The following is a 15,786-nucleotide window of genomic DNA, read 5'->3' on the forward strand; positions in this document are numbered from 1 at the left end:
GAGGACGTGTTATCCCTCAGTGGAGCTCAAAGCCCTAATACAGTAAGAAGATTGCGCTGGAACGCACGGCCCGATACGTAATTTAGATCCCCCATTAGATCATCCAGCGATGTCCCCACAAACGGATGCTTATCCATAGGTAGGAGGAGATGGTACAATCCCCTCTTGTTGTATTTATATTATGATATATGGAATCTCTCATTTTTATAAATTTTATGGTGAACTTTAGAACCGGAAGGGGGGGGTTCAATTTTGGTTGAAACATCCCGCACACTTTGCACGTGTCCTCTAGCTCTGTGGACATTATAAAAGGATACCCAAGAGTACTATATATTTAGGGACCATTTATACTCATTAGTCTTGTTGTACAATGTACTACTCCTATGTACCCTGCGCTTTTTACATGTGCTGTTTAAATTTCCAAGGCTTGATGTCAAAAGTTTTTTTATATTATATTATTCCTGCTTTTCATTTTATATATTATCATCATTATCATACTATTCTTGAAGCTATGTACCCTGCGCTTTTCATATGCGCTGTTCAAACCCCTATAGCTTGATGTCAGAAGGATTTATATCATATATTTACTTTTCATTTTATTTATTATCATTTATTATTATTTTTCCTATGATTATTTGTATGTATGGACCTTTGTATCACTCCTGAAGAAGGGGGCATCCAGACTCCCGAAACGCGTTGGGCCATATATTGTTTACAATAAAGTGATTGACCAGAAGCCTCCAGGCGTGGGCTGCCATCAATTTCTAACATTCCAACGTGCGATCCTGGCCAGGGGGGTTCAAAGTCTCAGGTGTCTTGAGTTTATCCTGTTGACTACCCCCCTGTGAAGTGAGTGTACACTGATTTTATATTACTATATCCCTTGGTTTTACCATAATTTAACTTCATCCTGTACTGATGCGCATTCTAAGTTTACCTATCTAACGGTACACCACCTTTCGGTACTGTTGTTCAAACTATTCACGCCTGATTGTTTCCTTTTTTGACGGTCCACTGATGGGATTTTCCTCCGGATCCCACTTGTGCCTGCCTCCCCCCCCCCTTATCTATGTGTGTCACGTGCCAGAGTAGAAATGCTGTATTGAGCCAGTGAGTTTCAGGTCACAAAACACTTCCTTTAACCCCTAAAATGAGGAAGTTGCATGAAAATGCAACTAACTGACACGTTACAGGGAGGAGGAAAGGCCATGGGTAAGGTCAATGTCCTTGCTCATAACCAACAACACCCACAGTGACTCTGGGTGACCCCCAAAGATGTAATCATAGCAATAAAACAGTTCATTTTACAAAAAAAAATTGCCCATGAGACGTATAAAAAAATCTATATACATAAAACATTGAATAGATCTGCAACTTTTTACTTTACATTAAAGGGCGCATCCTATCTCCTCTAGCATAACTTCTCCATCAACGGCTGGGTCAGAGAATTTTAAACACCGGAGCTCTAAATTAGACAAGTCAGTAACTTCTTGCTTAATGTCATGTAGAAATCCAAACTTCTCTGTAAAGGTTTACAAAAAAATTGAACCTTATTTCAATTTCACCAAGGACAGTTTTCAAGCAGAGGCTTGAAGAATATTTCTTCAAACTCTTCCCTTGCATCTAAAAATGTTCCACTTGCCTGCTAGACTTAAATCCATGGGTGACTGTAACAACATATGGGGGCCCCCCTCCCCACACTTTCCTAAAATCACAGTATCTTGTTATATTATATACTGCAGACTAGGAGAGGGTTGCTGAGCTGGAGGCTCTTTGCCCCATGTTCTGCTTATGATGCTGATATACGGCCTCCGCTGACTGGCTGCTCTCGCTCCGTGCTGGCACCTAGCCTGTTCAGCTTTCCTGTGGCTTCATTACAGATCACAGAGCCGCCAGCTACTGTTGGCTGAGGGCCACGGTGTGACGTGTAATGAAGCCGTGACAGGTGCACTCTGTAACATACAGGGTATGTGCTGCTGTCTGCGCTGAGTTGAAAGTGCCCCCGACTGCTGATAGTTCGCCCGGGCAGTTTCTGTTGCATGGGGGACAGGGGGGACAGGGGGAACAGCTGCAGCTATTCACTTTTTTTAATTTTGGATTGAGAAGCGGTGTTCCTTCCCCCCAGGAGCAGTGAGCCCTGGCACTTGCCTGGGTATGCTGGGCACTGACCATTTCCATTTTGCGGACCACAAACTGCAGATCCGCAAAATACATGTGCAGCCCACATCATAGTGCAGACCCATTGACTTCAATGAGTCAGTGATTTGCAAGATGTGGCCAAAGATAGGACATGTGCTATCTTTTCCGGGGTAGCTGCAGGGACCAAGGAGCAGACGGAAGAGCTTCAAATACAATGCAGTGGCTTCAAAAACAGAATAAACACAATTTCCAGAAACATGATTGTAGTTTTTTATGTAATAATAGGCAACTTTTCTTATCTTGTAGTAACTGGAATGAAGGTGAACCGAACAATGATCGAAATAACGAACACTGTGCAGAAATTATGGGAGGAGTTCAATCATGGAATGACCTCCCATGTTCTACCAAGACAACCTACATATGTAAAGGTATCTGGATTTGTTAAAGAGGGTTCTCCACTTTGGACTCTAAGAATCTTTCTTGAAAGCGCCTCCTTTTTAAACTAATCATAGAGTGACACCCTGGTGATTATTTGCTCATGTTTCCTAGGCTGCAAAGCAGAAGAACTCATAGATGGAGCTATATTGTTTTTGTGTTATGTTTTGTGCAAAAAATTGTGGCTAAAAGTCTGGTGGTACCTGAGATGCACAAATATTTTTACCTATGTCTACATACGCATTTGTTCAGGAGATCACCAGCTGAAGAGACCAAAAATTTCCACAGTTTGAGAACATCTGGGTTATAGAGTAAACAAATTTCCTCATTATGCTCTATGGTCTATTGAAAAAATAAATGTTTATCTTCTCCTTTAACAAAAAAACCCCTCCCCTTTAAGGTGAAAAATCTTGCCTTACTGATTGGCGATAGGGGATGAGAAAATGAAGAAAAGTTCCTCTATCCCGGTAACATGCTGTGATCTTTCTTCCTGCTCCTACTTGCAGCCCCATCCCCTTCCTCCCTACACAGACACAGAAGCAGGAAGGAAAAAATTTCATCCTGCACCATGACTTGGAACGAGTGCTGAAACCCAACTATTGCATCTAGCCTTGATAAATATATCATTTTAAAGCAAGGATTGGCTTTAATATAATACCAAGAACTAAGCTTGTGCACATACAGTATATTCCAACTATGGCAAGTCAGGAGATATTACGGTAAATAAACCCTTGACTGTCAAAGCAGCTTGGTTGTTTCAAAAAACTAGAGAAGGACTCCGTATCATACATACAGCATGCATAGCTCTTAGCACATTTGTATGTGTGTCTTATTATAGAATGAAGTATATATATATGGTCATTTGCATGTGGAATAAAAATAACTGTAACATAAAAATGGGAATTTTCCTACTTGCAATAAACCCTGGTGACAATGTAAAAGCCCAAACGGAATTCTGTGATGTTTATTGTTCTGCTTCCTGGATTGGTGATGGTTGGCAATGTCTCATGTAGCAATTTTTTTTTTCTCCAAAAACAGTGCCAACTCTTGCCCCTAGACTGTGTCTGCTATTGCCTCTTCCAAATGACTGGGGCTAAGCAGGAATATCAATTACCCATGAATGCTAGGAAAATGTAATGACCCTACAGTATTTTCCAATGTCTGACAAGTCGTCTATGTACATTGGCCAAGATTTAAAGGCTATGGGGGCATTTTTTTTTATTATTGCATTGTACTTATTTTAAACTAAAAATCATTTTTTTCAATTGGTCTTTATTAAAATATGGAACCTTTTTTTCTGCACAGAGCTGAGATGCTCTAGTAGCAGCTTGTGGATTTTCTGTCTTTTTCGTCATCTGGGGAACAGACGGACTACTTATCTCTGCTCTCTGACATTCTAAACACTAATTATAGCTCAATCCTTATCTTACTGATAAGAAAGTGGCTTAAATAAGTGTTTATGACCTGTTAGTAATTTAGAGATAAGGTTAATGGCACAAAGTGCATAAAGGCCAATTGCAAATATGATTTTTAGCCAAAAATGAGTAATATGCAGCCATAAGTAAAAAATTGCCTCCAAAAGGTGTGCATAGCCTTTAAGGCACATTTACCAGGCCTACTGTGGGGCCGATTATTGGGAACAAACTTGAGTATCAATCATTCCTAATAATAGGTCTATATAAAAGTGCTACTGATCACACGATGAACAAGTAAAGTACTCGTTTATCAGGCAAACAAATCTTTATGATGGTAACTAAAGATGCATTTACATGCATGGACTGAGCAGGAAATTATCAAGAAGGAACTGATACTTCCCGATAATTGCCTGCTCATCATAAGAGGTAAGTGCTGTATTTGCATGCAGAGATCATTGCCATTGTATGGGGATGAGTAATGGTTACTGCTAGGGATGAGTGCATAAAACTTTGTTCTAATACTGTACGGAGCTCTGTACAGTATTAGAATGTATTGGCTCCGATGAGCTGAAGTTATTGCTTCGCAAAGTCTTGCAAGACTTTGCGCAATAACTTCATAAATTAATTTGCACTGTAAAGGTACCACTTGGAACTGAACCCGAGTTCGGGAAATGTTTTTTTACAGTACAAATTAATTTATAAAGTTATTGCGCGAAGTCGCGCGAGACTTTAACTGTGGCTCATCGGAGCCATTACATTCTAATACTGTACAGAGCTCCTGCTCCGTACAGTATTAGAACAAAGTTTTATGCAAATCAATTTTGGATGTTTCATCCGAAGTCGATTTGTTCATCCCTAGTTACTGCCATCGCTCGTCCTCATAATGGTTCATTTTATCTGGTGTAAGGGATCGCTCTCTCTTAGGGGGTTGCAATCACAGATTTCTCCTCTGACCACGGAGTTTCAATCCAAATTGGGCTTTATTTTGGCACTTTAGCAAAGTGGAACATCCATTCAGAGATGGCAGCTGCACGCTAATCGTGCAGCTGCTGAGCGGGGGGCCTGCTCTCAGTGACAGCAGGGCAGCCCAGAAAGAAGGCAGGGACAGTTTCCAGGTGTCCCTGCCTTCTAGATCGCTGTATACGCGTCCTGTCCTGGCCTGGTGGTCATGTGACCGCCAGGGCCGGGAGAATGCAGGAGCTGTCGAGTCTTCTACAGACCTCGATCAGCCCTGCACTGAGGCTGTACAGCATTGTATTCTGCTGTACAGCCTCTCTGGGGGCTGTATTTCCCCTGTAACTTGGGCTACTGTGTCAGCCCCAGTTACAGAAGAAATTAATGGTGAAAAAAAATTAAAAAGTGAAGGTGAATGTCCCCCAGAGGTCTTGTATGACCTTATGGGGAACGCAAAGGGCAAAAAAACAAAAAACAAAAAAAATATAAATAAAGTGTTTTAAAAATAAATAAAAAAACGGTTTCACAGGTAAAAAAAAATCCCCAATTAAGTAATTAAAAATAAATTTTTAAAATAGAAAAAATTTATAAAATAGACATATTTGGTATTGCCGCGGCATCCGTAACAACTGGTTCTATAAATATATCACACGATCCACCCCGTCCGATAAACACCATAAAAGAAAATATAAAAACTGTGTAAAAAAAAGCCATTTTTGTCACCTTACATCACAAAAAGTGCAATTCCAAGTGATCAAAAAGGCGTATGTCCCACAAAATGGTACCAATAAAACCGTCACCTCATAACGCAAAAAATGAGCCCCTACATAAGAAAATTGCTCAAAAAATAAAAAACTATAGCTCTGAGAACATGGAGACATTAAAACATAATATTTTTGTTTCAAAAATGCTATCATTGTGTTAAAGTGAAATAAATTTTAAAAAGTATACATATTAGGTATCGCCACATCCGTAACTACCAGCTCTATAAAAATATCACATGACCTAACCCCTCAGATGAACACCGTAAAAAATAAAATAAAAACAGTGCCAAAAAAGCAATTTTTTGTCACCTAGCATCACATAAAGTGCAACACCAAGCGATCAAAAAAAGAGACACTAACTAAGACAATCGGTCAAAAAATAAAAAAAGCTATGGCTCTCAGACTATGGAGACACTAAAACATAATTTCAAAAATGCTATTATTGTGTAAAACTTAAATAAAAAAGAAAGAATACATATTCGGTATTGCCACGTCTGTAACGATCTGCTCTATAAAAATGTCACATGAGCTAACACCTCAGGTGAACGCTATAAAAAAATAAAAATAAAAACTGTGCTAAAACAACACATTTTTTGGTCACCTTGCCCCATAAGGTGAAATAATGAATGATCAAAAATACATATGTACCCAAAAATGATACCAATAAAAACATCAACTCTTCCTGCAAAAAAACGAACCCCTGCACAAGACGATCAGCAGAAAAAAAATAAAAATATGGCGTTCAGAATATGGAGACGGAAAAACATTTTTTTTTTTTTTAAAAAATGCTTTATTATGTAAAACTGAAACAAACTAACAAAGAAAATAGAGATATTTGATATCATTGCGTCCGTAACTACTTGGTCTATAAAAATAGCACATGATCTACCCTGTCAGATGAATGTTGTAAAAAATACAAATTTAAAACAGTGCCAAAACAGTGCCATTTTTTGGTTACCTTGCATCACAAAAAATGTAATATAGAGCAATTAAAAATTATATGTACCCCAAAATAGTATCAATAAAACTGGCACCTTATCCCCTAGTTTCCAAAATGGGGTCACTTTTTGGGAGTTTCTACTGTAAGGGTGCATCAGGGAGGCTTCAAATGGGACATGGCATCTAAAAACCAGTTCAGGTAAACCTGCCTCCCGAAAACCATACGGCGCTCCTTTTCTTCTGTGCCCTGCCGTGTGCCCTTACATCCGTTTACGACCACATATGAGGTGTTTCTGTAAACCGCAGAATCAGGGTAATAAATATTGAGTTTTGTTTGGCTGTTATACCTCGATGTGTTAAAGAAAAAAATGGATTAAAATGGAAAATCTGGCAAAAAAGTGAAATTTAGAAATGTCATTTCCATTTTCCTTTCATTCTTGTGGAACACCTAAAGGGTTAACAAAGTTAGTAAAATCAGTTTTGAGTAACTTAAGGGGTGTAGTTTCTACAATGGGGTCATTTATGGGGGGTTTCCACTATGTAAGCCTCACAAAGGGACTTCAGACCTGAACTGGTCCTTAAAAAGTGGATTTTGGAAATTTTCTTAAAAGATTTAAGAATTGCTTCTAAAATTCGAAGCCTTCTAACGTCCTAAAAAATTAAAATGACATTTCCAAAAAGATGTCAACATAAAGTAGACATATGGGGAATGTTAAGTAATAAATATTTTATGAGGTATCACTTTCTGTTTTAAAAGCAGAGAAATTGAAATTTTGAAAATTGAAAATTTTTATAAATTGTTATTACATTTTGGATTATTTCATAAATAAAGGTGAACTATATAGACTCCAATTTATCACTGTAATGAAGTACAATGTGTCACAAGAAAACAATCTCAGAATGGCTTGGATAAGTAAAAGCGTTCCAAAGTTATTACCACATAACGTGACACATGTCAGATTTGCAAAATTAGGCTCTGTCAGGAAGGGGGAAATGGCCCGGATGTGAAGTGGTTAACTCAACTGGCCTCACCTGTGGCCAGGGAACCTGTAATGGATTAGGGGTGTGGACTGGAAGACTCCCACTACCAACCTGTCTCCCAGTCCAAAGAATTTCAGCTCATACAACTTTAAATAAAAAACAGCTCCAGCAACTATACCTTGCTGAAGCTATACTATTTCTGGATTTCAGTTCTCACCCAGCTAAACTGAAAAACCGGGTGAGATACACCCCCCCTTCCCTACCCACCATACCACTTTACTGTATACATTACCACCCTGGGCAGCAGATCGCAGTTCATCAGGTGATGAGTTCTACCTTTACACGGGTTGATTATCGGGAATGAGAGTTTATGTTCATTCCCGATAATCGCCCTGACAGTTGTGCAGTGTAAATCTGCCTCTAGTGGAAGTAGAAAAGAATTACAGCTGCTCACCCTCTCTCTAAATGGAAAAGATGCTCACCCCCAGGTCCCACCCTCAGGACCGGTAGGGAAGTGTAAAAGTAGCAAGTATGGGGGGGCACACTCAAAAGGGAACACAAAGCGGTAGCAGTGATAATACACTTTAATATGTTGAGATATTAAAATATTAAGAACATACCCCTAAAAAATCTATATAAAATACATATAACACATGTACAAATAAGCATATGACCAACACTCAGTCTCTGCGCCAAAGCGTCAAATAATCGCAATAGAACCGCGTGCGGTTAGATCAATGGTGGGTTAGATCTCACTTGCCATCCAGCACTGCTAATTTTGTGGAGGCAAGTGAGATCTAACCCACCATTGTGGGCGCTACACCACAAGTGTTTTCGACAGAGAACTGGGCTCTTGCTTTGCTATATCAGTGCACTGGACAGTGAAGGGGTGTTTTGGATTTTCACATCTAAGCAGTACATCATTGCTGGCCTATCTGTCCACTGACAGTCTATCACAGAACTGGTGAGAAAATCCCACCATTATAACATTTCCTTGAATTGGATTTTTTGCCGCACGCGGTTCTATTGCGATTATTTGACGCTTTGGCGCAGAGACTGAGTGTTGGTCATATGCTTATTTGTACATGTGTTATATGTTTTTTATATAGATTTTTTAGGGGTATGTTCTTAATATTTTAATATCTCAACATATTAAAGTGTATTATCACTGCTACCGGTTTGTGTTCCCTTTTGAGTGTGCCCCCCATACTTGCTACTTTTAAATCTGCCTCTAGCTTACACCAAAAATCTGTCCACAGGTGCCACTTTTTGTCACCATAATCAGAAATTTCAGCTTCACATATATATAGACAAAACCTGGCTGAAACTATTTTCTAGTTTAAACATGGGAAATGTCAAGGGCAGGGGCGTAGCTAAAGGCTCATGGGCCCTGGTGTAAGAGTTCATGTTGGGTCCCCCTTCCCTCAGTGCTTTGTGGCCAGGGGCAGGGGAGCACATAGCCTTCATGCTGCCTGAGGCCAAAATTAAAACGGCACCCCCTATACCAAATTCTTGACCTAACCCCTTCCCTCCAGCCAAAGGTGTAACTTTACCCGGATGCACTTTATACAATACCATTGTCTTCTTATGTGGCACAGAGATCTTTGGGCCCCCTACGGCTCCTGGGCTTAGTAGCGACTCCTACCTCTGCACCCACTATAGCTATGATGGCTAACCTCCGGCACTCCAGCTGTGGTAAGACTACGACTCCCAAGATGTACACTTGCTTGGCTGTTCTCAGAACTCCACAAAAATGAATGGAGCATGCTGGAAGTCGTAGTTTCACCACAGCTGGAGTGCCGGAGGTTAGCCATCACTGCCCTATAGCTACACCCCTGGTCAAGGATGTCGTAAAAAAAAAAAGTCACTTATCAAACTGGTGTAAAGTAGAACTGGCTTAGTTGCCCATAGCAACCAATGAGATTCCACCTTTCATTTTTCATAGCTCCTTTGAAAAATAAAAGGTGGATTCTGATTGGTTGCTATGGGCAACTGAGACAGTTCTACTTTACACCAGTTTGATAAGTGACCCCCAAGCAAATCTGGACAATGAATGTGTCTGAAATTGTGCCACAAACAGCGTCATGAAAGTGGCCCGCTTAGCATGGTAGATGAGGGCTGTTTGTATATATAGGGTACTGAGTCCATCAAACTGAAGAATAATTCATTTCCTGGAATGCAAGAACAGAAACAGGAAGCTCGAAGGCGTAGAAATGGCTGTGCTGGAGTGTTTCACAATTGGCTGGAAAAGCAAAAACAAGAAGTTACTGGAAGCATGCATCAGTTTTCCATATTTCAACCATATGATTCTCACTTGTTCCTATTGTGCAATGGAAATGAACATTTGTAGTTATGAGATAAGGGTTGTACACACATGTCTGCCAACTTTCATGTTTTTTTGGTGAGGCACAGACATTCCCCTTTTACAAGACTTTACCCGGTTGTAATTGAGCACACCCCTTTTTGTGGCTCATCAGATCCCTGCGTGATGCCTCACTAGAGATGAGCGAATTTCTTAAAAGTTCGATTCAGCTGATTTGCCAAATTTCACAAAAAAATTTGCTTCATGACAAATTACTTAAGTCGTGGGTGCAATGACAGGGAGCTGCGATAGCGCCGCCCCCCCCGTCATTGTACCCCTCAGATGCCGCATTCATACATGTTCGCGGCATCTGAGTGTAAAATGAACACAAATTTTATTATTTACCGCCTCCATTTGCTCGCTACGGGCTGGCCGCCGCCATCTTGCTCGAAGGTCTCGGGCAAAATCCTGTGCGGCGCGAGATTACGCCATCACGCCGGCTGGCGTGGTTACGTATGACATCATCACGCCGGCCAGCGTGATGATGTAATCTCGCGCAGCAGGGGATTTCGGCTGAGATCTTTAAGCAAGATGGAGGCTGGCGGCCCGTTGCGAGCAAATGCAGGAGGTAAGTTAGAATTTATTTTGTTTTTTATACTATTTCAGGTTAAATCGATTTGTTGACACGAAGCACGATGAAATTCGGCTTCTAGGCGAATCTAATTTATCCTGAAATTCGGATCGAATTCTACTTTGTGGGATTCGACTCGCTCATCTCTATGCCTCACCTCAATGAACGGTTGGATGCTGAGGCTGAATCTGATGTTGCGCCATTCCTCCACCACATACAGTTATACATTTTCTATAATACATGGAGGACTCCTTTCTGGAAGAACACAGCCCTCCATGCTGCTCCCAGGAGACTTTCCAGCTCATCCAGGAAGTCTCCCCTTTTTTCAGGAGAGTTGACAAGTATGTATTGCATCCTTAAACGTGTATGCTCTTACAAATTTCCTGATTTGTATGTATGAGACTAAAGGTATATTCCATTTCAACAGATTTATTGCAGAAATTGCTGCAAATGTACTATTCATCGGAATGAAGCTTGCAGAAATCCATGCACCTTCTGCAGAAAAACCCAAATTGCAAGTATAGAATAGAAATTTCAGGTGTAAAAATTACTGCAACAAATCTGCAAATGTGTGAATATACCCTTAAAGGAGTTTTCTGCTTTGCACCATATATAAAAGTAGCTGTAATTTTACATAAAGGTAGTTGTAATTTTGTAATGTATTTCTTTTACCTTTATCGCTCCTATCTTCCATTATGGGCTGTAGTCACATGACCATGTCCATGCAGCTCTTTCCTATGTCCATGGGCAGGGCAGCGATAGGGGAGTGTCTATGTAACTTGCTGGGTGGGAGGAGCTATAAACTAGCTGGGCATTAGGGCCAGTGTCTATGTAACTAGCTGGGTGGGAGGAGCTATAAACTAGCTAGTTAGTGGCAGTGATAGGAAAGCGTCTATGTAACTAACTAGGTGGGAGGAGCTATAAACTAGTGCACCATGGGTTTTGTTGGATACAGCAACAGGAAGTGCTACATACAGTATGGAAACAAACCAGAGGGACTGGTTTACCAAATTGAAAAAAAGAAAAGCATGAGGAAGATGTACATGAGATAAACAACGACTTGAGCATGCCTGTTAAATACCATAGTTAAACCCCCTTTTTTTTTTATAAAAAGAGATGCAATTTTTTGAGAAACGGCCATGTCCTTTTTTTTTTAGCGTTTTTTGGCTTGAAAAAAATACCAGGATGTTCTGGCATGTTTACAAGCCTTTTTTGTCGTGTCATGTTTTAGGCATGTCACATAATGCTTTTCTTGACATTTTTTTCAGGAGTTTTTTTCATTAGCAGTATGTCACTGCAGAAGCCAGTTATTGGCTGCTGTGGAGCATGTGACCATGCCCATGCTGCTCCATGGGTGGAGACCGGAGGACGGAGACACCAGAGGCAGCACGGAGGACCGGAGTGGCGGGAAGCAGGCAAGTATGAATCCTTAGCTTAGTATGGTGGGCTAGAACCCCTTTAAGGCACAAACTCAATTTTGGTGAAGGGAACAACAATTCCTTACAGTGGTTTATAAGATTCTCTTGTAAATAGATTGGGTCTAGAGTTGCAGGTCATTCCAGTTCACTTGAATACCAGACACAGTCTATGGAGAACATGCCGAAAGAACATGATGGATACAGAGAAAATTCTATATGGCATTCACAGAGCATATATTAGCCTTGGAATTATCAATGGTACTGATATTCAGGAGACTTATCATCCGCTAACATTGGGGGTCATTTATTAAGACCGTCGTTTTAGACGCCATCTTAATAAGCACCTGGCGCCGGCCTCTACATAACTTTGACGTATCCAGCGCTGGTATGTAAATGTAAGCCAGCTTCTGAGCGGTCTTCCATTTAGACAATTTTTTACGCCTAAAACAGGCGTAGAAAATAATGAATAAGACGGCCTGCCGACCCTTCCCCGCCCCCACACCAAGCCCCCTATTTTAGACCTCGTGTGAGCGGGGAAAAGTCGCAGATTGCGGTGAAACTAATCTTTTCATCACAATCTGCGCCAGAATATTATGGTAATATCTACAACAAATAGAAAAACAGGGAATTTACTGACGTAAACCTCTAGGGAAACTTTTGCAGAAGGCAGAGGTGAACATTAAGCAGATGACTGCTTCCCTGTCTGTGCGACGCATATGCCCAGGAATGCAGGAAGACCTGATTTTAAGAAATAACCAGACACCAAGGGGGAGATTTATCAAACTGGTGTAAAGTAGAACTTGCTTAGTTGTCCATAGCAACCAATCAGATTCCACCTTTCGTTTTTCAGAGCTCCTTTGGAAAAAGAAAGGTGGAATCTGATTGGTTGCTGGTTGCAGTTCCGTTTACACCAGTTTTGATAAATCCCTCCCCAAATTTTTTGGAAGCTGGAGATCAGTCATGTGAAACATATAACACTAAACTGTCCATGGGCAATAACCCAATGCCAAATTCCAAGCCACCATTTAGTGGAGAATTTGTGCCAGCTGTGGCCTAAAGCCTGAAGATTGTGGACACTTATCCTCAACTTCAAGCTTTTCAAGGGTCGCAAGCTTTCTAAAAACGTTTGATATATTATAGCTACCTATACAGGTAGTTATAAGGGAAAATAGTAGCATTCTGAATACAGAATGCATAGTAAACTAGCGCTGGAGGGGTTAAAAAAAAAAATAAATAAATTTAACTCACCTTAGTCCACTTGATCATTAATTACAAGTAAAGGACCTTTGGTGACGTCACTCCGGTCATCACATAATCCATCACCATGGTAAAAGATCATGTGATGGATCATGTGATGACCGGAGTGACGTCACCAAAGGTCCTTTACCTGTAATTAATGCTCACCACAGGTCCTGTTCAGCAAAGGAGACAGAAGGAGATGCCGGGCCGTGATCAAGTGGACTAAGGTGAGTTAAATTATTATTATTATTTTTTTAACCCCTCCAGCGCTAGTTTACTATGCATTCTGTATTCAGAATGCTATTATTTTCCCTTATAACCATGTTATAAGGGAAAATAATAATGATCGGGTCTCCATCCCGATCGTCTCCTAGCAACCGTGCGTGAAAATCGCACCGCATCCGCACTTGCTTGCGATTTTCACGCAACCCCATTCACTTCTATAGGGGCCTGCGTTGCGTGAATATAGAGCATGCTGCGATTTTCACGCAACGCACAAGTGATGCGTGAAAATCACCTCTCATCTGAACAGCCCCATAGAAATGAATGGGTCGGGATTCAGTACGGGTGCAATACGTTCACCTACCGCATTGCACCGCGCGGAAATCTCGCCCGTGTGAACGCAGCCTAAATAGACATACATACTAGAAACACACAAAGAGTTAGACCATTCACATCTTTTACTAAGCACATATCCACAGTGCAGGGTGAAAAAGTAAGTGAACCCTTGGATTTAATTCCCTATAGATCCCCTTTAGCAGCAATAACCTCCACCAAATGCTTCTTTCCACTTCATATAAGATGAGCACAATGTTCTGACTTAGTCATTCCAAAGCACAAATCTTCTTTTTCATCCACTTTTTAGTGGATTTACATTTGTGCTTTGGGTCACTGTCTTGTGGCATCTCCCAACACTTCTCCAGCTAGAGGTCATGGAGTGCTGCCCCATTCTCCTGTAAAATAGTTTTATACGCCGTATCATTATTCCCTTAAAGGGATTATCGAAGACTATAAAAATTTCCCCCATATGCCGGGCCCCTCACAATGAATATACTTACCTGGCTCCCTGCGTCGCTCCTGGTGCCCGCACCACCGCTGCAGCTTCTCCCCGTGTGCGGATGAAAACATCCAGTGTCGGGGGGAGCAGGCGGTGACAGGGACGAGCCTCCCTAGCGTTACCCGTGATGCTAGAGAGGCTCTCGGTCCCCGTCACTGTCTGCCATTGGGTGCTCCCCTCGATGTTTTCATTTGCGCACGGGGAGAAGCTGCAGCGGCGGTGCAGGGACCAGGAGCGGTGCAGGTAGCGGGGAGCCAGGTAAGTAGATTCATTGTGAGGGGCTCAGCACATGGGGGACATTTTTATAGTCTTGGATAACCGCTTTAATGATCACAAGACGTCCACGCGATGAAGCAGCAAAGCAGCTCCAAACCATGATACTCCTTCTACCATCCTTCACAGTTGTGATGAGGTTTTGGTGTTGATATGTGATGTTCTATATCCTTCAAACATGGTGTGCATTTGTGCTAAAAGATACTCCACTTTTGTTTCATCTGTCCATAGAACATGTTCCCCAAAGCATTGTGGAACAGCCAGGTCGTCTTGTGAAAACCCTAGGTGGGTTGCAATGCAATATGTCCCTATTACACATCTTCCATTTCTTGAGAAGAGCAGGTTTGTCAGTAACCAGGTATTGTGTGCCTTTATTTAATGGGCAAAGCAGCTGTGAAGCCCACATTTCCAGTCTCCTTCATTGAAATACCGTTTGCCAATTATCTCTTGGAGGATTGAAAAGGTCATTAATATCCGACTCCCAGCACATTAGCCTATTAGTTGTTGAATGGGGCCATGGTGCTTGGAGAAGCACCACAGAGTCTTCCTCAGACTTTGACATCACATCCATCAGTCACATAAGGGAAAATGTAATTGCGTTGCAGTACTAAGCACAGTTGCTATACAGAATATGGCTCTGTGTTGGTACACAGGACAGGATACAGCTCTTGTCCGAGTGCTGCAGGCCCTTCAAACGGTGAAGTTGGATCCCAACCGACTCCTTTAACAGTGGGGTTCACTTACTTTTTCTACTGCATCATGCATGTTTACTCAAAGTGTTTAATAAAAGACATGAATTGTACAACTGTTTGTGTATTATTATTTTTGAATGGGCTTCTATATTAGGCTACATGCACATGACCGTATGTGTTTTGCGGTCCGCAAAAAAAACGGATGACGTCTGTATGGCATCAGTTTTTTTTTTGCGGATCCATTGTAACAATGCCTATCCTTGTCCACAAAAATGACAAGAATAGGACATGTTAACGGACATACGGATGCGGATAGCACACGGTGTGCTGTCTGTATTTTTTGCGGACTCATTGAAATGAATGGGTCCGCATCCTATCCGCAAAAAAAATAATGGAACGGACACGGAAACAAAATATGTTCGTGTGCATGAGGCCTTATACTGTATATTTTATTCTCACCTATAGAAAGAGCTTTTTCTAAAATATCCTCTTTCAGATACCCACACATCTCAACAGGGAAACAATGTGAAAATTAAATTGGGAAAAT

At 41.2% G+C, this 15,786-nt stretch overlaps 1 protein-coding gene across 1 annotated transcript in view; it reads left to right on the forward strand.

Moving 5' to 3' along the window:
• LOC120986237 (perlucin-like protein) overlaps nt 1–3,522 on the forward strand; it is a 42,928-nt gene extending 39,406 nt beyond the window's left edge. Inside the window, exon 9 of the mRNA XM_040414693.1 lies at nt 2,446–3,522. Within this exon, the coding sequence (XP_040270627.1) occupies nt 2,446–2,584 (139 nt within the window). The 3' untranslated portion in view covers nt 2,585–3,522. The remainder of the gene's footprint in view (nt 1–2,445) is intronic.
• The last annotated feature ends 12,264 nt before the right edge of the window (nt 3,523–15,786 follow it).

This window comes from Bufo bufo, chromosome 1 (genome assembly GCF_905171765.1).
Source record: "Bufo bufo chromosome 1, aBufBuf1.1, whole genome shotgun sequence".
NCBI lineage: Eukaryota > Metazoa > Chordata > Amphibia > Anura > Bufonidae > Bufo > Bufo bufo.